General features: G+C 47.0%; 2 protein-coding genes across 3 annotated transcripts in view; both read left to right on the top strand.

Annotated features, from left to right (window-relative positions):
• The first annotated feature begins 423 nt into the window (after positions 1–423).
• Positions 424–1,497, top strand: LOC146189435 (histone H5-like). The gene has a single exon (XM_084604252.1). The coding sequence runs from the start codon at positions 566–568 to the stop codon at positions 1,157–1,159; it is 594 nt and encodes a 197-aa protein (XP_084460378.1). The 5' UTR covers positions 424–565; the 3' UTR covers positions 1,160–1,497.
• A 10,571-nt stretch (positions 1,498–12,068) lies between these two features.
• Positions 12,069–24,110, top strand: part of nuf (rab11 family-interacting protein nuf) — a 191,129-nt gene continuing 179,087 nt past the window's right edge. For both annotated transcript variants that reach the window (XM_084604249.1, XM_084604248.1), the window contains exon 1: positions 12,069–12,409. In XM_084604249.1, the coding sequence (XP_084460375.1) occupies positions 12,263–12,409 (147 nt within the window). In that variant the 5' untranslated portion in view covers positions 12,069–12,262. The remainder of the gene's footprint in view (positions 12,410–24,110) is intronic.

The raw sequence follows: 24,110 nt of genomic DNA, 5'->3' as shown, positions 1-24,110 counted from the left end.
CTTCTCACGCTGCGTTCTCGCTGTGCCGCACGAGACAAATTATCGAAACGTGTAGATGGATTATTGAATTTTAGTTTTCAATACTTTTTAGCCGGTCTGACGCGACGAGATGGGAACGCCAAGGTCCGAACGATGGAATTAGCACAATAACGCTGCCACTAGTGCGTCGAAAAACTTCTTTTTAAACAAGTTTCCGGAGCCTTGGAGCAGCGAAACTTGGCATAAGCTTCGTGCAATATCTCTGCTACATGACAGCGTATTTTATTTAGTCGTGTGGCGATCGAACGAACCTCGAGCCGCCGCTTTCCTCGCCCAACAAACACAATCTCAAACTCGGGCGGCGGCATTTGCGGCGCTCGCGAGCACGGTATATTGTTGTAGTCTTCCGCGACGTCCGCGCGCTCGCTATAAAAGCGGCTGTTCCCCACTCGCTCACCCTTCGCTCTTTCGTTCCCCAACCGGTTCGGACGTACTTCGCTCCGCTCGCTGCGTGCCCGTCACCAGTTGCCTTTTTCTGCAATTCCCGTCTGCCGTCCCAGGTACGGATACCCTTCCTACTACCGTCATGTCTGATGCCGAGGTCAAGCCTGCAGCTGCCGCCACGCCCAAGGGTCGCAAATCCGCGGCCGGTGGTGCCAAGAAGGCGAAGAAGCCCGCCAGCCACCCCAAGTACACCGAGATGGTGAAGAAGTCCATCGAGGCCCTGAAGGAGCGTGGCGGTTCTTCTCGTCAGGCCATCCACAAGTACATCATGGGGCACTACGACGTTGGCAAGGACACCAAGGTGGTCAACACGCATCTCAAGCTCGCGCTGAAGCGTGCCGTCCAGACTGGCCTGCTGAAGCACTCCAAGGGAACAGGTGCGTCCGGCTCCTTCCGTCTTGCCGACAAAGCTGCAGCTGGTCCCAAGAAGTCGCCCGCTAAGCGTGGACCCAAGAAGGCCGGAGCAGCAAAGTCTCCCAAGAAGGCAGCCAAGCCCAAGGCAGCAAAGTCTCCAAAGAAGGCCGCGAAGCCCAAGGCAGCGAAGGCAGCCAAACCCAAGGCCGCAGCCAAGCCTAAGGCTGCGAAGAAGCCCAAGGCACCGAAGAAGGCAAAGTCTCCAAAGAAGCCCAAGGTCGCCAAGAAGGCTTCACCCAAGAAGGCGGCAGCAAAGAAGTAAGCTGGCCATCACTTGCGTCATAGCCGGCGGCAACGGCACACTCATCGTACTCATCTGTCGCCCTCATAACAAGCGCGGTGCGGCTGCAAGATGTCCTGCACGTAAGGCGCTTCCCCACTACGTCACACCCTCATATCCATTGAAGGCTCATCCTCTCCTCGACCGGTGCCGGCCAGCCGAGGGACATGCATCTGTAAATATTCATCCTCACCATGCTTGAAGACTCATGAACCTGTTAAATTATGTGCATATGTTCTCATTACTCGTGTAAATACTGCCAATCGTCTTCATGCATCACTGCAGATGTCGCTTTTATAATAAAAGCGTGTTCCTCGCCACTTCTGTGTTCATATATTTTTTTTACTCTACTGAGCGCGCTGGAACGGCACTCGCTGTCGCCAAGCGTACTGGCACGTCTTTAGTGCAACATGCGCAGTGTTGGTGGCTGCTAATCAATTCACAATATTTTCTTTCGTTTTATTCTTATACTAGGCCTGAGTGCAAGCTGGAGGTAATATTTTAGCGGAGTTCATGGCACGCGCAAGTTTGGGTGAGCTATCTGTCCAGCTGGTTTCTGTATTGCGAGCGCATGCTTCGTCTGGCGCCCCGCGCAAGCTTTGAATCGCTCTCAGCTGTGCGCGGCGTATCCTGGCAACGGGTGTGACGACAGGGGGTCACGTGCTGTGCTTGTTGCTATGGCAACGAAATTTTTCTTATACGTGTTCCGAGGGCTGGAGGAGGAGGAAATGCGAGCTGCCCTAGCCGATCTGTTGGCAGCAGTGGCGGACTGCACGCGTAGACTTGGTGTTAGCCCATATTACAACCGCGTCTGTTCCAGAGAGCGCATGCTGTTATTTTTGGGTTGTGTGCCAGTGGTGAAATACGACGTAGCGTGGCGTTGCATTTAGTTTTACAAGGCGAGGTGGCGTAGAAATCCCGCGGACTGGCTGAGGGAAAGAGAAGGTGGGGTAAAAGTCTGCCTGCACATTTTCGAGGGGAGATTTGGAAAAGCGGCCATTGGACTTTTATTGTAGATGAAGGAAAATATTAGTGGCAGCCGCGGCATATGCCATCAGAGGCTGCAGTGGCGAAAACTCGTGAGAAACTGGTATCTGTGCTGGTTCTTCGACGTGGCGCGATTCAGGGCACACTGAAACGGATCCCCAGCTCGGTCAGTTCGCTGTGCAGAAATATAGATATATAGAGAGGAATCTGGGTCGCCCGCTGGGGTATTTCCACTGCCACCATGGGAGTGCACCATGCGAGCCACTATTTTTATGCTTTTTTTTTTTCCTTCCCGTAACCCATAAAAAAATCGCGCCAGAGCATGGTGCTGCCATCTGTCCACCATTATCTAAAGCAGCGCCGAGGTTTACAAAAAGGCCACCAGCTGCCACTAGCAGACTTGTGAAAGTCCCTGCATGGAAAGTCCGATGTGGAAACAATCGGTGCACTCGCCTCCATGACTCGCCTTGAGGCTGGTCGTGTCGTGGCCATGGTCGTGTTTAGACGCGCCACTTTTGCACCTTCTTACATCATATCGACACCGTAACCAGGACTTTCGAAGTTGTGGTATACAATGCGACACTGAAGAGCTAATGTGGTAGGACGTGCATGCATATGCTCGCAGACTTCCTGCCCGCTCACTACAAAGCGAGGCACCACAGATCATCTTGCTTGCACTCCCGACTGATTCGCTTTTAAATTGGGCTATCTTTCTAACTATCGTAGGCGTCGAGTTTTCTAGCTGCTGGGGGGGGGGGGGGGGGAATTTAGTACTTTCTATCATTCATCCTCCATTCCCTACCCTCCTCCGCGCATGCTCCCTGGCAAGATATATTTGTTACCTTAAAATCGCTCTTATTCGCGCTGAAATTTGGCACACAAGTAGTATACAACTGTTCATAGATTTTAGTACCTAGTTTGTATTATGTGCCTGCCTGATTTGATTAGAATTAATTCGAAGTCCGCGGCGGCTACTTAAAAGAAGCCGCTTTCCTGCATGCGTAGACGATACTGGTGGCGTCATCTGTTGAATATCCGCCGAACGTGGCAGAAAAGGAGAGGCGGCTGATTTGAAAAGAAAAACGCTTTCTCGACTATTTTAACACTAATGAGCACAAAACCGTTTCAACGAAATGCACTGAGGTTGGACGAATTTGATTCTTGCCTGCCCCAGTAAAAAAAAAAAAAAAATTCAATTGACTCCAATTGGGAAATTTTCAATGTGTACCAATTTGAAAATTTCCATACGTAAATTAGTACACAATTGGGCCGGTCTGATCAATTGAAACTCGCCCTTTTACAGCTATAAGGTTTCATAAAGGTAAAGCACCCAGTAGACGACCAGAAGATTTAATTCTACATTAAGGTGTGCAAGAACGCTCAATACAAGCGATATTAAGGTGCCAGAAAAAAAAATAAAAGCCCGATCGGCGTGATTGGCGTACATGGACATTATGCCAACGTTTTTACGAAGGAGTGCAAATCATGACAACTTCTTGCTTTCATATAAATCAACACACGCAAACAATCAAGCATCACACCAGTAGAGGGAATTATTGTCTTACACACACACGCGCTGTAGTACGTACATGGGAGGACAGCGAAAGGTGCGATATTAGCAACAATTGAGACAACGGACTCAGCATCATACACCGCTAACATAACCCGAATACATTCGTAGAACACATTTGATCCTACTTATATATATGACTCTCATGCAGGGACTAGTTGTGCCCGTTAGTTCAGCACAGTTATTTAATTTGATTTGAACTGCAGAAAAGCACAAATGATGTATACATTTCTCTAGATTAAGGTCTTGAAAGCTTTTAATAATTCTGCCGTGTTTGTAAAATATGCCAATGTTCCCATGGATATTTTGGGCGCAGTTGGGCTGACATTTGGACCCATTGTCAAAACCAGCTATTTTTCCCAAATGGTTCCAATCTGCAAGTCCAATTTGACTCATATGGAATCAATGATGACTCGGCCGTAACCGATTGAAGTCAGTAATTTCTCAACTGGTCCAGAATCAATTGGTTTCTCCTCTCACTTAATGATAACCAATTGCAATGAAGATTTTTCTAGCTGATTTCGTTTGATTTCTATTGATAATGCCAATTGAAGTCAGCTTTTTTTTTATTTTCTGGGGCCTTATTTTGAATCTCACACATACGTTTCAGCGGATATTAATCAGACGGATCCAAAGTTAACCTACGCAAATAGCGGCTTCTTTTGGATCGTAGATGCTGCTGCCGACGCGGATATCGAATTATTTCTGATCGAAGGGAATTACATCATCCAAATTGGTAATGAAAACGATAGATGGTTGCATGCTATATCTGCGTGTTAATATTCAGCGCGAATAAGCGAGCGGATTAACCGATGGAAGCGTTTCATGATACGTGCTTATCGTTGCAACTGTCTTTATAGTACAAAACATTAGAGGTATTATGGGTAACAATTTTTTTTACAACATAAAAGATTTGATGAACAATAATGTGAAGTGGTTCACCAAAACAGCATAATAAATCAGTAAATGAACGCGAACATAGTACGACCGTTTTGATTGGTTTCGTTTAACGTTCTAAAGCGATGCAGGCTATGAGAGACACCGTAGTGGAGGGCTCCGGAAATTTAGACCACCTGGGGTTCTTTAACGCTCATTGACATCGCACAGCACATGGGCGCCTGCTTTTCTCCTCCATCGAAAAGCAGGCACCGTCAACACCACCTAGTTCGTCTAGGTGGTGTTGGCACCGTAGCCCCGAAATTCGTTCCTGCATCCTTGTGCGTCCGTGTGCTGTGCGATGTCAGCGCACGTTAAAGATCCCCAGGTGGTCGAAATTACTCCGGAGCCCTCCACTACGGCTCCTCTTTCTCTCTTTCCACTTTCACTCCCATATTCCTCCCTTCTCTTACGGCGCGGTTGAGGTGTCCACAGATCAAGTGTGACAGATACTGCGCCTTTCCCTTCCTGTTAACCAATTATTATTATTATTATTATTATTATTATTATTATTATTATTATTATTATTATTATTATCCTTGGGCACAGTAGCCGAACGCCCTCACCACTGCATCACCGTACCTTTTTAATCTGAATGGCATGCATTGATATGATAGTGCACATGTCACTGTATTGCAATGGAGCACTGAGACTTTGGTGGTGAATATGACGATGAGAAATGAAGTGTGCTGGTTGAATCCAACGGGAGCGAAGTGTATAGCATTATATGGCACAAAATCTTACGGAACAGACAAATGCGGGCGTGCTTTTGAAAGGACGATTTTATTTGGGTGGCACCAGCTGAACGATGGTGGTTAGACAATATAAAACGCGCTGTATGGTTCTACACAGATTGCAACATGTGAGCCAACCTGACGTGTTCAGAATACGATACAGATAAATAATAATAATAATAATAATAATAATAATAATAATAATAATAATAATAATAATAATAATTGGTTCACGGTAAGGGAAAGGCGCAGTATCTGTCACACTTGCTCTGCGGACTCCTGAACCGCGCCGTAAGGGGAGGGAGGAAAGTGGGAGTGAATGTGGAAAGAGAGAAAAAGGAGCCGTAGTGGAGGGCTACGGAGTAATTTCGATCACCTGGGGACGTGCGCTGACATGTTGCCCCCCTGGAGGGGCCCCTGATGGGGCTGGGGCAGGTAGGTCACCGCCGCTTGCGGCGGGGGCTGGCCTGCCACCGAATTTGTATCTGTTGTAGGCCGTCATTGCAGCCGCCACCGCTTCGGTGGTGGACGATGGCTGTTGTTGCGGCGCGCGTCTTTCTCTCCCTCTTCCTTTTCTTTCTGGTGGTGCAGTGGTAAGACGCCCGACTGCCCCACCGGGGTGGTGCAGTGGTAAGACGCCCGACTACTGTGCCGGAGTACCCGGGTTCGAACCCGACCTCGGCGGCTGCGTTTCGATGGAGGCGAAACGAAGAGGCGTCCGTGTGCTGTGCGATATCAGCGCACGTTAAAGATCCCCAGGTGGTCGAAATTACTCCGTAGCCCTCCACTACGGCTCCTCCTTCTCTCTTTCCACTTTCACTCCCACCTTCCTCCCTTCCCTTACGGTGCGGTTGCGGTGTCCACAGAAAACAAGTGAGACAGTTACCGCGCCTTTCCTTCCCTGTAAATAAATCAGTTTAAAAATCAGTTTAAATCAGTTTCAGACGCCCGACTACTGTGCCGGAGTACCCGGGTTCGAACCCGACCTCGGCGGCTGCGTTTCGATGGAGGTGAAACGAAGAGACGTCCGTGTGCTGTGCGATGTCAGCGCACGTTAAAGATCCCCAGGTGGTCGAAATTACTCCGTAGCCCTCCACTATGGCTCCTCTTTCTCTCTTTCCACTTTCACTCCCATCTTCCTCCCTTCCCTTACGGCGCGGTTGCGGTGTCCACAGAAAACAAGTGATACAGTTACCGTGCCTTTCCCTTCCTATAAATAAATCAGATAAATCATTCTCTTCGGCCTGTATGCTGTGCGATGTCAACGCACGTTGAAGATCCCCAAGTACACCGTAGCCCTCCACTACGGCTCCCCTTTCTCTCTTTCCACTTTCACTCCCACATTCCTCCCTTCCCTTACGGCACGGTTGAGGTGTCCACAGAAACCAAGTGAGGCAGTTACCGCGCCTTTTCCTTCCTATAAATCAATCAATCTTCGGTCTGCACGAGGCAGCGGAGGTGGCTCAGCTAGAGAGCCAGTAGCAGGCCCGTGCATTTCCTTCTTCCTACAGCCACAACATTGTTGTTGTGGCTGTAGGAAGAAGGAAAAGGTATCCCTAGGCTGGTAGCCGGGCTTTATATGTTGGCTGGTAGCTTAAACTATCGCGTCATCGCGAAGGTGGGAGTGAAAACAGAGAGAAAGAGGTGCCGTAGTGGAGGGCTTCGGACAACCGCGCGATAGAAGCTTTCACATCATCGCAGTTTAATGATCCAAAGTGCTCCCTATAATTTTTTGATCTTGTGACCCTTACGAACTTACGAAAGCTCGGCTTAATACAGTGTCTTCGTTGGTGAAATGGGGTAATTTATATCGTCGCAGGCCAACTTCAGTTTGTCCCTTGCAGTGTTCCTTCAGACTGCACCAGTTACGCGAAAAGAGATAATCCAAACGAGTCGCGCAAAGGAGCCGCGCAACCTCTAAATAGATAACAGTTTTCTGGGTGCCCTTTCCGTGCTGTGAAAGAAATAACAGAAATCGCTGAAGAGGAGAGCATGACTGTACTGAATGCCGTGCGCTGAAACGAGTGACGGCGACATTCGGATAAGTGCAGCCAGCTGCGAAATGTTTGAGCGCTGTCCACTTCGAATTTCGCGCGCTTTCTGCCTCCCCCCCCCCCCCCCCAAGCGCTAAAAAAAAAAAAAAAAAAAAAAAAAAAAAAAAAAAAAAAAAAAGAGAAAAGGGAGTATTGCTTTCCGGGGCTAAACCGCCACAAAGACGACTTGTCTTTTAACACTCCGGGAATTTTACAACCGAACAGCCTTTGTCGACTGTAGCGACTTCTTAGCGACTGTAGGGACCAAGAAAACCAATTACGTATAATAATAGATGGATTCCGCAAAGCTGACGAACACAAGAGATAACAATTAGGACGCAAGCCCGATACCCGATATACATCAAACTCGTTCAGCAATAATGTAATTTATTCGTAATTGACAGGAATGAAGGCTTAAGGACAGGACATATTTTGTGGGCTTCGTTTTCCTTTTTTTCGCCTGTGTGTTCACCATGCACCCACTTGGCTGCGGCCTCTCGGCCAAAGCGGCAGCACAGACATCACGTGCAGACAATTACACCTGATACTGTCTGCTTCGCTAGTATTAGCATACATATGCTATTTCCAACTGCGCATATCTGTTGACGAATGGCGGCCGCAGAATGAAATAATAATAATAATAATAATCTTTATTCAGTACATTGAAAACAGCATACACAAACGGAAGCGCCAAAACCACAAGTGGGCTTGTGCGGCGACAACCGGCAGAAGATTAAACTTTCTACAGGCAGCGGTTGCCAGTGACGCCAGGGATGGTAGCCGACGAGCTACGATCTTTGCCGGCTTCATCACCACAGCTGTCCCCAACAAATGGCAAACAGGAGGGGAAAAAAAAAATGAAATGAAGAAGAAAGCTTACAAAATATTGCCTCATCATTTGCTGAGCGCTGAAAATACACCATCCCTCATTCCATTAAACGCGTGGCTCACGCTGCTTCACTCACTCAATCACACTCACTGCAGCTGCTAAGCCTTGCGAACTCACTTTGATTCACACCTCCCGATCCCATCCCCACAGCTTTGTTCGTGGTTACACCTGACAGAGCGGCTGATCGGTAAGCCATTGTGCATCGCGCCGGAAAGATGCACTGTGATACACGAAGATGGGCTTGTGAAGCCATTGTTCTGTTTGGCGTGGGAAAAATGACACCTCGGGCTGGGCGTGTTGTAGGCCGTAGCACGCACAGCGCACTAAGCGAATGCGTGTGAACGATGTATTGACTGCAGCGGGCACTTCCTTGTACCTCATTGCCACTGCATCTGTCAAATTCACTGGCACGACGGAGTAGGCAAGAAAGGGAAGACAGCGTTAGAATACTGACAGATTTCCGACACGGATGCAATTGCGTATTATCTTGTCTGCACTTTCTTCCGGCAACGAACATAGTCTGTCCCTTTTCTATGTTTGCGCCGTTTCGAAATATGTGTTGCGGAATCAACAATGCAAGGCTGCGTTGCTGTGAAGCAAAATACAGAGGATGTCCGACAATTAATGCTCCTCTCCTGATTTTCAAAATGTTTGAAATTCGCTATAAACACAACCGCCTATCTGCCGGACCTATATATATCACTTTTCAATAAAATCCGTCAACTTGTATGGATTCGCGCCACCGGTGAGCAAGAGCATGAATACCTTCTCTGTACGACCATTTTTTTTTTTTTCTCCCCGAGGCTGGCGTGGGGGCTGTAAGAAAAGCAAACGAAGCGATTGCCAAATTGTTTGGACTGCACTATCCCAATCTCCCTTACAGTCCGGACTTATGGCACTGCCTGCATTTCATCTTCGCTCATAATAATAGTAATAATTGGTTCACAGGAAGGGAGGAAGGTGGGAGTGAAAGTGGAAAGAGAGAGCAGTTCAAAGTTTGAGTATGACCAGGAAGCTGTTCTCGTCGTGAAGACATATGGCTGCCCCAGAAAAAAAAAAAAAAAAAAAAAAAAAACAAGGTGGTGCAAAAAGGGCACACAAGTCCTTATTATTTTATGGCACAAAGCCATACCAGCTGGCTGAGGCTGCATTGAAAAGTTTAGTACAAGTCCAGTATAGTACGACGCATTCAATATCCTTTGTTCATAGATTGATCTGCGATCAGCGATAGTGTATACGCGCACTACATGATTACCGTTCAACGGGTGAAGTAGTGCGTGGATACTTCCATACTGGAATCTATAGACCAGCAGGGCAGCATAGCGTTCTGGATTATTAGGCAGGTGCGATAATATGTAAAAATAATGACTACCAAAAAATAATCCGTAGTGCGGGGATTGGATTTGAATACTTTTATTGAACTTGCTTGTTAATTAATTGGTGCGGTTTTCGGTGAATTCATCGGGCCTTACTTTCCTCTGTAGGTGTGTAGGCCTGACCACTTTACGTTGGTCGGTTTCCCTCAGTCCATGGTTCTGCTGCCTTCTGCTGTGCTCGCCGCGCTATAGACCAATTCGGTCCTCGCGGAACAATTTCTATTCCCTGTCGTCCCCATGGGATGTGATAAAGCGTGGATTTTTTTCTCGTACCACGCACGCATCAGCGTACACTACGGGGAGTATTTTGTTTAACATGTATATATTTGAGCATGACCCTAGGGGTATCGACATTTGTCCTCGTTGTAGTGCATACTTGACCTGCTTCTTTTTCTGGCTTTCAAAATATTCGTTGTCGGTGAAAGTATAGCGTCTTCATAACTAAAACTTGGCAACCTATTAGAGGGAGGCCAACTTAACTTTGTTCCCAGTGTCCCCTAAGTAGGAGAATTCATATAACTGAAATTTCACCACCTTGGCGTCTCTCATGTTAGCTGTTTTTCTGCTCGCCCAAAAAAAATAAATGAATAAATAAAAATAGTGAAATAAAAATTTGGAGAACACTTGAGCTTCGCCCTTGAGTGTCTACCCTTGTGGATCCTCGTTCACTTACATGCACATTGCTACACGCTTGATCACTAATTCCTTAAAATATGCCTCTACTGTGTCACACATAGTATTTATAGAGTAGCATCACGTTATGTGAAAGCGGCTTAGATATAAGTATCAGCTTTAACCAAACCGTACAAACGTGTTCCCTCGGGCATCGCACGCGTCTAACTCAAGATGCTGGAGCCCTGGAGGGTTTCATTCCCATTGAAAAGGGGTACTAGAGTTCGGCCAGTCACGTGGTCTCATGACGTCACACAACCCGCCGGCAAATCAGAGCCCGTCACCAGCCAACTGCCGCCCGTTGCCATCACCATCGCGACACGTGCGCCGCCCGAGAGTTGTCCACACTCGTGTAAGAAAAAAGCTCCGATGTCGCAGATTTCCTGGGGCGGATCATCTGCAGCGCTTCACTCACACTTGAATCCATTCATGCTCGCATTATAAGTTACACTCAAACGTTTACATTCACTGACAGTGTCGCACGTCACCGTACCGGCGGATGCATACAGCTGGAAACTGGAATTACACTAACGAGAAACCTAGGACTAACAAACCACAACATTTATCAAGTAATAAATATTAGGAGGAAATAATACTGAGTAAAAACACGACCTACTTTTTAGTCTGCGAAAATTGTCAACTTCTGCACCTGTAAAGCTGTAAAATATCTACATGGTCTGAATTAATTACATTTGCACATATTCTTATATGGGCGTTATTATATATTTGGTCATCTACGGACTGTCAGGTAGCTGATTTTTTTACTTTTACTTTTGGAAGCAAGGTTGAGTTATGTTATCATGACAATTATATTTGCTGCCGTAACACCTGCAAGCTGCTGCTACAAGAGAAAAGAGTGCGTCTAAAAGCTTCATGTATGTGCGGTCTTGTTCTAGGTTAAAGCGTTCTTGTCCAGCGCGGGCGATTTCCTCCGGTAGAAAATTCCATTTCATCATTAACAATTCGCATTGCCGTTTATTTACAATTGCCGTCTTTTTTTACGTTTTGATTGCGAAACGATTGCACTTACGTCGAAGGTATGCATGTGCTGAAAAAGTGAGCGGGCGAACGAACGGACCGGACGGATTGGATAAACGAACGAACGAACGAACGAACGAACGAACGAACGAACGAACGAATGAATGAACGAATGAATGAATGAATGAATGAATCTGAGTCATAAAATTGACTGGAACATTGCTCGTGTTAAAAGTTATTGGAGGACAATGCTTTACCGGCATGATCCCTGTAATTATTCACTGAGTGCACATACTTCAAAACAAGACTTCTAATAGCGAACTAGCGAAGTGCCATTTCTAGGAAGTCAAAAAACTGCGCCAATTATGCGCAGGGCTTCCCTACGCAACGTGGCGGCAAGCGTCGATTCTATGTGCGCTGATCGCCAAAAGAGGCCGCCACGCTCATAAAACCAAGACGAAGCGGGAAGCGGCGCGTCGTCTGCTAGTTGCGCCTATTCGTGACCTCAAGGGTAAAATCACGTAAATATTATTAAAAATAGAACACAAAAGTATCTTGTTGAGATGTTTTGTGTTACTAAGGTCAAAACGCTGAAATAGTTTAAATATAGGTGTATTTATTAGCGCACTCGTTTTGTCAGCGCTAGCGTGAGCGCCCTCAAAGGCGCGGCTTCAGTTTACGCCGTGTTCTTCCGCACAGTGTTGTCATGCGTTGCCAAGCGACTGTGTCGGTCGGCTGCGGCCGCCAAAAGTTATCTCGGCGCGCTCGCAACATGGCGCCGGCGTCTTTCCGCGATCTGGCAGTGGCTCGGCGAGGCGCACGGTGTGTGGTGCGGGGACGACGACGGTGACAGTTGTTCGTGCGTCGCGTGGAAGCTTTGTTGGGGCGGGCGTAGGAGGCCCCGCCTGTGATGTGTGTGGTGATGGCCGGGTCGGACGACGCGATCCTGAGCCAACTTCGCCAGGTGTTTGATTTGTGCGACGAAGAGCGCTGTGGATACATTACTTCGGACAAGCTGCGACAGCTCGGACGGGAGCACTTCGCTGGCAGCGAACAGGTGAGTCGTTGAAGTTTGCTGTAATCGCTTGTGCCTCGGTCGCTGTCATTTCTGGCAGAACATCTTAAGTTTGTATGAAATCGAAACTGGTTATGTCACTCCAGTTGCCAAATTATACAGCAGGATCAAACGCGCTGTGTCGAAGGCAGCTCTGTCTGTTCGCTTTGGTATGCGAGATGTTTACGTTACTCCACGTATACGTTGTTAGTTTAAAACGGACCACCTTGTTTGTTTCTTTGCGTCAACTTTATGCAGCGTTTTTCCATCTTTGAGGAGAACGCTGACTGGCACGTGGCCAGCAAATGTCACGAGCGGTCATGACTTCTTTAGGAAATGAATTTCTAACCTAAAGGCCCGCTGCATGCGGAGCCTTCTGTTTTTTTCCCCCCTTTTTCCAAGACGTTCCTTTCACAAGAAGCCGGTGCTCAAAGCAGGCAGCTCTCTGGGTAATTGCACAAAACAGAAAAGCCTGCTTCCATTTGCGCATTGGGTCGACGAATTGCAACATTTCCACTTTAGATGAAATTCTTTATTCATCGACCTGCGTGTAGTTGTCATAATCTTCTCGTCTGATTGTGACGTCTTTTCACATACGTAAGGACTGCGGATTACATCATTTGACGTCTGTGTTTGGTTCGGCACACTATCCTCGTGGTCAGTGTCGAGTTGTCCGTTTCACGAAGTTGACCGGAGTTTGTCGGTCGTGTTTTTTGAGGGCACCAACAACGATGGTTGAAATTCACTCTTCACTAACACGTGAACCTGTTATTATTACTTCCATTTTTTTTTGTTGCCCGCGGCGTGGTAGCTGCAGCTGATAGCGCCGCTTTTTCCGCCCCTCGTCGCGACTCGCGACCGATTGATTTTATTGACTGCGCCGTCGAGCGGCGCGTCTCGTATCGAACCTATTCTTGGGCTCTGCTTATGCACGTATACATAAGCGTGCGTGACTATATTTTCATACCGTTTGTTCCAGTTGCTAAGTTTGCGCTTTCGTTTAGTGAATGGGGAACTAGAAGCCAGTCAGGATGTATCGGAGTGGAGGGCACTTTTGTTGACGCCAATCACCATCCGCACCTTAGGTGCCTTATATATTCCGGTCTTGAACCATATCTGCTTACCGCAATATACGTAGTACACCGCTTTTTTTTTTTTTTTTTTTCCTTTTTGTTGCGCAGTAATTAAAGATGTATAATGAAAATTCCTAATTTCATCCGTTAGTGTTGATTGAAAAAGCTGCAACCTTTTATTGTGCAAACAATACGTTGTGTTCATAACGACTCGCCATTCTTGTCTGGAAGCAGTCAGCAGACACAGCCCCACCGGCTGCACTGTGATTTCACTAGCAAAGTAAATTAGTTTCGATCATTGGCACTATAAAACCACTACGAATGGTGGGAACGGTGACGATAAAGTTGGTGTCAGTTGTTAGCGCAGCTTTACTTTGTTTGTTTCGTTTTCTGCAGCGCAAGAAGTCTCAAATATTTGTGCGCAGAAAAATATTTCTTTCAACACAAGGATTATCCTGACTTGTGAAGTGAAGTAGGCATTCCATGGGAAAATGTTTTAATTTCTTAAAGATTCTTATTTTTGAAGTTCGGGAATACATATTGGTAGTATCTTGTAAGCGTTGATACTTGTGTTTTTGTTAATTATGCTGATGGCCAAAGCTTTTTTGCACGAAATTGCGACGTTGATGAAGCTACGCAACCATTGCAACACTTATGAAGGCCGCCCGTGTGGGCATACTCGGATTGACATATTCATTGCCGGGTTCCAAACACTGTTTGTATATTGTTTCTGTGCATGATGTCTATATAGCACTTTTTTGATTGTAGGCTCCTATGCGATATACTACGCAAGAGAAATGTGCTATTCAGCCAGTGGTCGAATTAAGTGGACAGAGTATAACCTTCGAAGCAGTTTTCGGAGAATGCTATAGTCATAACGAAGAAAGAGAATACGCGGTAGCGTTTAAAGTCTGATTAATGACTGGACGAAACTGGTTAGTTAATTAGTTTACGTGTATCCGAGCGCGGCTTTGTTTATTCACTGGCACGAAGTGTCTGTTTCGACAATTGACTTCCCAAGCGGTTCGCTCTTCGCCCTCATAAATATTGTTCCCGTTGCGATAAGAATGTTTGCCTGCACTGAGTTCATGCCTAATTAAGGCAAGCTGTAATCGAAATGATCAGAGCAAGAATAAAGCGCAGAGGCAGCGGGGTAAATGACCGTTAGGACGCTAGAGGGGGATATCGACTCAATAGAAAGACCATTAATCGAGCTTAGCCAGTGGCTGCCTAGCGGGAGCGATGTCGCTGGTTCGACCCCTGTCGTTGCGGCTGCATTAATTTGCTGTCGAAATTCAAAGGGGCCCGCTCTTCAGTGGAGGCGAAAAGCAAGGCGCCCGTACGTGGGCTGTGCGATGTCAGTGCACGTTAAAGAGCCCCAGGTGATCGAAATTTCCGGAGTCCTTCACTACAGCGTCCCGTCCCTCATATCCTGGCTCGCATTGTGACGTTCAATTCCATAAACCAAACCGAAAACGCAAATTGGCCCATTTCTTTCGAATTAGGTAAGGAAAATCAGTCGTCGATAGAGATAGCTACTTATACAGTGATACCTGATCCGATTTTATATAATGCCAGGTACCTCTAGACTGATAAAATATGCCGTTGTGAGTAATGGCCGACTCTCTGCTGTCGCTGAACCGTGCAGAAACAGAGAATTAAAAATAACAAAGGTTTGACTACCCTCATGGATTAGCCGAGTATAGTACGAATTGGTGAGCGTGTCCAATGTTTCGCGTTCTCCTCGCACTGACCGAACCAGAGCACTGTTAATTACGCCGGTGTTCAGCGACCTGGAATTTCAAGTTGAGCGCGGGGAACCTCGTTTGCAAACGCAGCTCTCGTTCGGTTCAGAGGGTGCACGCCGGGTTTGGCGTAACTGGAGCTAACCGTATTCAACGATGCGTGTGCTACTAATATAGAGGTTTAATTGGTACCGTGTCGTTTCTTTTTTTTTTTTTTTTGTGCCCCTGGTTCTACTCCAGCCGTGGACAAGCTTTCGTACGCCCGTTGCTTTATTTGCTATATCCCATTTTTTTTGTATTTAAGAGAGGGCGCAGTTTGACCCAGAATATGAAAACTTACTACTATGGTAACCGTATTCCTCAAATTTAAGGTCGTCGGTGAGCAGAGCAAAAAAGTAGCGCGTAAAGATGACGCAGGAAAACTAGTGGTGTACGCAGCACACTGCTCTTCCAGAAAAAGAGAGAGAGCGAGAGAGAAAAAGGCATTTCACAGCTTTTCTCGTGCCAGTGAGTGCCATTTAGACGTCTCCCGAAACAACCTGTGATTGCCGTTGTAATTAAGCTTAGGATTGTTGTAAGCGCTCCTCAGCCGAGGTGGCGTTGTATGGTTGGCGCAGGGCATCCGTGGTTAAGTCGAGGTTAGTTAAGAGAGACATATTTCCTCCAGTGAGTATGGTTAGGTTCACGATGGTGACGATGAGCTACTCGGGGATCATCGCTTAGCAGTTCCGAAGGAAAGCCAGCTGAGTGTTCTAGAATTGCGCCAGTTGGGTTTTTGCCGTGATTTATTTGCCCTTAAATGAACCCTATTGAGATAGAGAAGATAGTGTAAATATGGCGAAAAAAAAAAAAAAAAACAATGCACTGTGCAGTAGAATATGCAATGGTACAATCTAGTGCGACGTGTAGAACGCTACACGGTGACGCTTGTCGGTGCAAATTGACGCTTGCTATAAAGTGCTGGAACGAAAGGAATGTGTATTAGCCGTCAAAAGCAGTGGCCTCAAGCAGAAATTATTTATTTATTGATCGAATTGCTCCATTAATGCTTGTCCGAATTTAGTGCGGTTTGTACTTGTTTATAACGCATTTGTTGAATGATCCTGGATCTTGCAAGCGCTGAATGTTAGGTGAATTGAAGGGCCGTTCCGACGCGAGCGTATAGAAAAAGAATGCTGTACGTCGTGTCACGGAGGTCCGGAAAGATATCTGCAATGACGTTACTACATCTTTAGTGAGAATTTAACTCAAACAGATCACTCGTATGATATCATCGAAATACTGCGTTTCCAGAGATTCCTCTTTCATGTCTCGTCATCAGTACAGTCTATTCGTAAAGGGGCGACTCCCCTGCGATTTCGATCAGAACTTTCGGCGGAGGACTGTGGTCTGGTTGGATCAAAGTTCGCCAGGTCCGCCGGCTAGGAATGAACTAAACGCTGCAAAGACTCATAGGAGTAAGAAAAGATAACCCGAGTGAGTTTGCTGACGTCTGCATATGTTGTAACGCAAGTGCTAAGTGCATACGCGTTCAGCAGACGACAACGCGGACGAAGTATGAGCAGCAGCAGACGACACGACACAAGCCGATTTTGTCGTCTGCTCCCCCCCTGTTCGCGTCGTCCTTGGGTCCGCATGTGAAGCCCTTCATCACAGCCGACACAACGGAACGCGGGCGTCCTGGGATGCTCTAGCAGTGCGCCGCTAATCCCTGACCTTGCAACGCTGGCGGCATTGCAACAGTAGCGATAGTTTTGCCTTGATTTCCGCGCCGGCTCAAGGTCACAGTCGCGTTATCCGGCACCGTCTGCAGTGTTGGTGGGCTGGACCGACGACCGGAAGCTCAGCAGTCGTATCACATGTGGACCTCGATGCAGTTCCGTCGGTTATTATTATTATTATTTGTAAAACGGGAGCAGCCATGGGCTTAACAGGCACTGAAAAGGAAAGGGCGATGCCGGCAAGAATGCTGTCATAAAAAGAGGCACGGCGTTATCAAGTCACGGCTTCAAGCAAGCGTCGAGAATTCTTTTACGCTTTTTAGAACCCTGGCCACAGAAAAAAAAAAATAAAAAAAAAAAAAGAGGAAGTAGAAATCGTGCTTCTAGTGGGCATGCATGGACGGTGTCGGCTGGACTGGAGTGTTCGAAGATCGCTGCCGTACGCCATGCATGACTTTTATCTGGAGACCAACGGTTGGGCATCGGGAGGCGTTAGTAAATGGCTGCTACACACCGTTGCTAGCAAGAATGTATAGAGGCGGTGTGCCTGGAGGCATACACGGTAAAATTACTCTTGAAAATGATTTGATTTACATTACCAGTTATTTTCTAAATTTCGCGCGAAAGTAATTAAACTAATTATCAATCACTGTCCCCGAAAATTAATGATATTGCATTCCAGTTACGTCTGAATAGTAATACAATTTATCTTAAATTATTTTATGTTTTCACTCGTATAGAAACAAAGTAATGAGAGTAAAAGGAGCCACAATATCTTCCGTCGACGATACACACAGTCTTTCGACTTCCCACCAAATTCCGTCGCTGACAGCCATTTCCTCTCTCTCTCTCTTTTGCGCGCCACCAGAAAGATAAAACAACGGCAAAAAAAAAAAAAAAAAACATCTAGAACGGAAGCGTGGTCGAACTATCGTTAATCCCATTGCGCATAAGACACTTCCATTGCGCCCGGACTCTGGATCTGTCTCCGCATTCTGAAGTCGCTCAGGCAGGTTATTTATTGGCTTCTGGGTGGCCATTAATCGACACCGGCATCTTCAGCACGGTAATATTCACTCCATGGGCATTAATTAACGTCTAGTTACATTGTATGATTAGGAGATACTTGTTTTGTTTTGTGTGCTTAACTGCATTTATTATTCATTATTGTATATTTTTGATAACGCCCCTCTATAATGTCTCTGGCCCTGAGGGTAAATAAATTAATAAATTTCTGCGTGTGCGCCCTCCTTCCTCTCCTCTTCCCTCGCACTGTGGCAACAAATGTGATCAGGCATCACTCTGCCCTTAGCTGACGAAACATTATCAAATTACTATACCAGGAAAGTAATTCATTGTACTACAAATTACAAGAAGGAAGTAATTAAATTGCAGTCATTACATCAGTGTAATTCAATTGCTGCCACGTCTGCCTGTAGGCGCGGCCGAGTCTTCTGTGGCTGAGGGAACTCGTGAAATGCATGCGTCCCGTTGCTTACTTTGCGCCCAACGCTCATAAGGAACAAGCGCGCCCTGTTATAACAATTTATTTCTCAAAAGCGCCGTGTGAGAAGTCATCGGTCTGTTCGCAGATAACCGAGGGTTGTAGGCTTAAACTGTTTGTATTTCGTTTACTGCGCATGCTTGAAATTGAAATCGTGCGCCGTTTCCAGAGTGAAGAGTACTACGCAACGTTCGCAAGGATTTTGATACTTTGATATAGACCAACAACGCAACGGGAACACCGGAGGAGACGACGACACGACGAGCGCTGACTTTCAACCTGTAATGGGCCATACATTGATAGCAACAACAATAAGTGACATAATAAGTGACCGCTCTCACTGAGCGTCCGTTGGAAAACAGTGATTGCCATTTTTGTTTTTGTAACGAAAAAAGTTAAGGAATTAATTGCGCAAATGAGGCTGCCTTTCCCACCCTTTCTCAGATAGCTAACCATTATCCGACCCTGGATTCGCCTCGAAAAGGAAAAGAGCGGGTTTTGCTGATTGACTCAATGTATCGCCGTACTCTCTATGTATTAACGTTTATTAACGCGAAAGCGTTACTTCGCTATGCTCACAGATTTCTGTCCGCAGACCGCGTCCGCAAAATCGTGTCCGCAGCAGTTGCGAGTGGTGTCCGAAATAATAATTAGGCCAATAAGGTAATTAATTAGATACAAAACATGAAAAATCGTGTCCGCAGCAGTTGCGAGTGGTGTCCGAAATAATAATTAGGCCAATAAGGTAATTAATTAGATACAAAACATGAAAAATCGTGTCCGCAGCAGTTGTAATTGAAAAGTCGTAGAGGTTAATGAGTGGTGTCAATCGATAGAGGGGGACGTAATGTGTACGAAAAAATAATTAGGCCAATAAGTTAATTAGGTAATTCAGTTCAGTTCAGTCGTTCAGTCGTGTCTGGCTCTTCGTGACTCTATGGACCATGTCACGCCACGCTTTCCGGTCTCTCACTATCTTCCTAACATCACATAACTTCATCTGCAGTGCCTCGAGGATGCCATCTAACCATCGCGTTCGCTGCCTACCCCTTCTCCGGCGACCCTCAACCTTTCCCAACATCAAATCTTTCTCCAGCGACTCCTCTCTTTTCATCAGATGACCAAAGTAGCTGAGCTTTAACTTTAGAATTTGACCCTCCAATGAGCAGTCAGGGTTTATGGTCGACAATATCGACTGATTTTATCTTCTGGCAGTCCAAGGAACTCTCAAGAGTCTTCGCCAGCACCACAATTCAAACGCGTCAATTCTTCGGCGGTCAGCCATTTTCACAGTCCATGGCCTTGTCGTGGCGGAGGGGCTTGCGAAACTCGATGAAGTCGTGAGCTCTGCTGTGTAGGGCCACCCAAGATAGACAGGTCACGGCAGAGAGTTCTGACAAAATGTGATTCACTGGAGTAGGTAATGGCAACCCACTCCAGTATTTCCTGCCAAGAAAACCGTATGGCCAGTCACAATTAGGTAATTAATTAGAGGCAATTAATCAGTAAAGGCGAAAATGGTCACATTATTGTGAACCCTTTACCTTTAGGTTTAGCGTCGCTATTAATGGAAACAACCAAACAACCGGTATATATGAGTCCCTTGGTAACTTATATGACCTATACCGACCTTTGACGTCATCAGAGCCCCACGTTCGGCCGTTGAAACAGAAGACGGCACAGCAGGAGAGAAGAAATTCAATTATAGATTATTCAGTGGTCGCAGCGAAATACGCGCCGTAATCTATGTAATCCAATGTCTTACAGTAATCGGCGACCCGAAGAACTGTTCCGCGATACCCAAAGACCGCGTTTCAATGGGCGATTTGGATTCAGACCCTGTACTTTAAATGACCGCGTCGGATGTCTTTCTCCTAGGCGGATTCGAAGAGCTGCTCCGGATACCCGATTGGAACACGCCGTCGCACACTTTTACCAAGAAAACATGCGATCGAGGATGAGAAAACTGTCTTTGGTCATTCTTTGCTCCCGGTTTTCAGTGAACGTATACGGTGTTAGAGGCGTCGTTTTCTCATCCTCCCGTGGAGTGCACCGTGTGTACTGTGTGACCTTGCCAAGCTGCAGACCGGCTGTGAAAAAACGGCTGCGGTGAGTCATGCGCAGGATGCTGCAGAGCGGGAAACCTGCCAGCACATGGGGTCGTCTGCGGCCTGCGCTGTCAGGGACTTCAAGATTTTATTTATTATTTTTTGTCACTGCGATTCCGCGTGCTCTCCATCTCTCTCTCACTTGACACGGAAACGAAGAAAAAAAAAAAAAAGGCCGCAGAAAATGTTCTTTAACAGTGGTTATTCTCCTGCATGCTGAGAACGCGCGGGCATATTTAGTACGTAGCTGCCTTTTAAAAGCGATGCGCCACATCTGCAACGTCTGCAATCCTTGAGGGTGTTGAAATATTGCAGTTGGATATTAGACAGAATTCCGCTACTTGAAAGATTTTGTGCGTAATAGCCACCTTGTTGGGACTTGTACAGCAAAAGGGCGCTGTGAGCCGCGCTTCTTGAGTAGTAAATTGATCAGCCTAATCTTTCCTCTCCAGACTCCAGAAATGTTCTTTTTTTTTGCGCGCTATGGGGCGATTTGTAATTTAGATACGTACTTAACATTATTGCGTGCGCGCGCGCGCGCGCGAAAGCGTTGCTGTTACGGAAGGCATACATGTCAGCACTGCAGTAGACCGCCTAAAAGTTCACGGAAAGCTCTCCGACCGTAATTTCAGCTTCTTTCTTTGAAAAATGAACTCAGTGCGGTTTGTCTCTTTTTCAAGGAAAGCAGATGGCAGCGCAGTCTGCACTATATAGTATCAATTGAACACGGCGCACTTTTACCAAGAAAACATGCACTCGACAATGAGAAAGCGGTCCTTGGTCATTATTTTCTCTTTTTTCAGTGAACGCATACGGCTTTAGAGTTGGCGCATATACATATATATATCGAGGAAAGAAGCCAACAGTCGGCAAGGCCAAGGAAAATATTGGCGATTGTACTTTGTCTTTTTTTAAATTTTACTTCGGTAATCACATAAATTAGTAACGTAATCTGTTTAGGGGAAAGATTAATAAACACAAAGTAGAAGGAAAAACAACATGCCGATGGGGGGGAACCGAACCCACGACCTCCGAATATCGCGTCCGGTGCTCTTCCAACTGAGCTACATCGGCCGCTGTCCCCCCTGCTACTTTCTTGGGTATTTATGTTGTCTGTATACGAACCTTGAGAGTGTTCACCAGCGCCACCCTCAGCCATAGCAACGGACGTGGGACGTCCTTTTGTTACCGCCAGCGTCACGTAGAACGTGATCAAGAGCGAGGGCGAAAGCTGTGCTAGAACCCTCTTACGCTACCTATGGCTTCAAGACTTCATATATATAAACTAAACCACGAGGCCTAGCGGCTGCTTTCAACCGCTGTCGCTAACGAAGACAACCAAGTAACATACTGTGTCTGAGTGAGCCGTCTTGTTTTCACCGTACCTTGCCATCCAGCCTCGATATATCTGTTTCAAACTCGTGCAAGCTGGCCATGAGGAAGAGCATATCAAGGGTCGAGAGAAGGCTGCTCTCTCCCTTCCTATTCGCTGTCTCGAAGCTTCAAGTTCGTACTTGACAGGCAGAGTTCTTTAGGAAGAGAGGTCTCGGAGCTTTTGCACGGTTGTCACAATCCGCAGGTCCTGGAGAAGGAACTCATTCGTCGATAATCTCGCGTCCGGCAGTCAAAGGAGGCGCCGAGGTCGCTGTTCTTTTTTTTTTCCCTTACAGGCGACACGACTCGTGCAAAGAAGGGCAACTCTGTAGACGGCTCCCCGTCTTCCTTAAACATTCAGGCGCACAAAGGTGGCAGGATGATAAGTCGAGTATAGGTATGCTATGTATAGTACGTCGGGGTGATGGCGCACACACACCACGATGGTGGCATCGGTATGGGCAGTTGCTGCGGCTGACACGATGAGGGTAGGAGGGGGACACGGAGGGAGAGACGCGCACGTGACAGTGACGTAAAAAGAGAAAGAAACGGATTCTCTCGGTGTTGCGCATCGGACAGCAGCAGCATCAACTAAGGCGGCCGTCACCGTTCTGTCGGTGGCGCTGCATGCGCCAGCCTTCCTTCGCGTCGCGAACACGCGTGTATGTCGAGCAGGCCAAATCGTGCATGCACTGCCGCACGCGTGCGTGCTGCTCGCGTTTATTTATTAATTTTCAACGTTTTTTTTTTTTTTATGGTTCGAGTCCGTGAGGCGGCAGTTCGTGACGAGAAGGGGGGCGAGGTTGAGAAGGGGAGGAGGGGTGGGGATGCTGCAGCGCCTACCGCCGACCGTCTTTCCTTTGGTTGTCGTGCATGTGGTGTGTGTGTGTGTGTGTGTGTGTGTGTGTGTGTGTGTGTGTGTGTGTGTGTGTGTGTGTGTGTGTGTGTGTGTGTGGAGGAGGGGGGGGGGGGCTTTGAAAGGGGATTACAAGGAGGCTTGTTACGCACCGAGAAAAGGGGGTTGAGGCGTTACTTTCGGCAACAACTGGGCCACAGCTCCCCTTTGAAAAAAAAAAAAAAAAAAAATATCCCGCCGTTGGATCGCACGACATTGCTTCTGTGATGGGGGCGGTCGATGTTGTGTACATCCAGGTCGTGTGTGTGACGTTCCTCCTACGCACGAGTCTGGTTGCCGCTGCATGGTGCAGTGGTGATGGCGTTAACAAGTGGAAAGGCTGACATCGGGAGCGACCACTTTTCGCAAGGGAGTGGATTTTATCGAGAATGTTTTGTGGGCGTTTTTGTTTTTTTCGGGAAGAGCAAAACTGTTGAAAAAAAAAAAAGGAAGCAAGCGCTCTGGCTTCCTCAGGTTGCCTAATAGGGAATGCGATAAGGTTTGAGCTCTCAGCTGCATTTGCTTTTTTTTTTTTTTTGTTTGCACCACTTTCATCGCAGCATTCGCGCACCCGAGGCAGTAGCCAAAGCAACATACGCAATAAGTCGAGCAAAATGACTGAGTCATACGTTCCGCCTTACTTCGGACATTTCCCGCCGTAACGTCTTCACTGAACAATTTTCCTCCCGGGACAGCAACTTCACCCCTATGTACAGTCGTGAGCAAAAGTGGTATACAACACTCAGCCGGTGGCGGAGGTCGCGAAAACTGCATGCTAACTTCATCTAGCAACAGCTATCTGTGATCGGAACAATAGTGGCACTGCCCCATTTTATCCACATGCATTCACTGTCGTTGTCTCTTGCGCTGTCGCTAGGCGGCATTTTTAAGCAGTTTTCCCGAGCTCTGTCACTGGCTGAGTGTTGTATACCACTTTTGCTCACGACTGTACATGTTGTTGGTTGGCTTGCTTGGTTTGTGGGGTCTAACGTCCCAAAGCGACTTAGGCTATGAGAGACGCCGTAGTGGAGGCCTCCGGAAATTTCGACCACCTGGGGTTCTTTAATGTACATGTTGTGTAGAGGTGTTACTGTAATCTTTCGTCACGGCACATTGTGCCAAGGTTTGTCGATGGGCATTGGGCAGTGACGTCCGCTCTTGCATGGTAATAGCGTAATGTGCGGGCATACCACGCCTCAGTGGTGTCTCGTTATACATATTTCCCATCTACGTCTCGCCATGTATAGCTCATCAGATCTCGCGAGAAGCAGCGTGTGTTCCCGA

Source organism: Amblyomma maculatum, chromosome 5, assembly GCF_055883805.1.
Source record: "Amblyomma maculatum isolate TAMU_Amacu chromosome 5, ASM5588380v1, whole genome shotgun sequence".
Classification (NCBI taxonomy): Eukaryota; Metazoa; Arthropoda; class Arachnida; order Ixodida; family Ixodidae; genus Amblyomma; species Amblyomma maculatum.
Note: the sequence above shows the minus strand (reverse complement) of the source record. Positions and strands in the feature narration are given on the sequence as shown.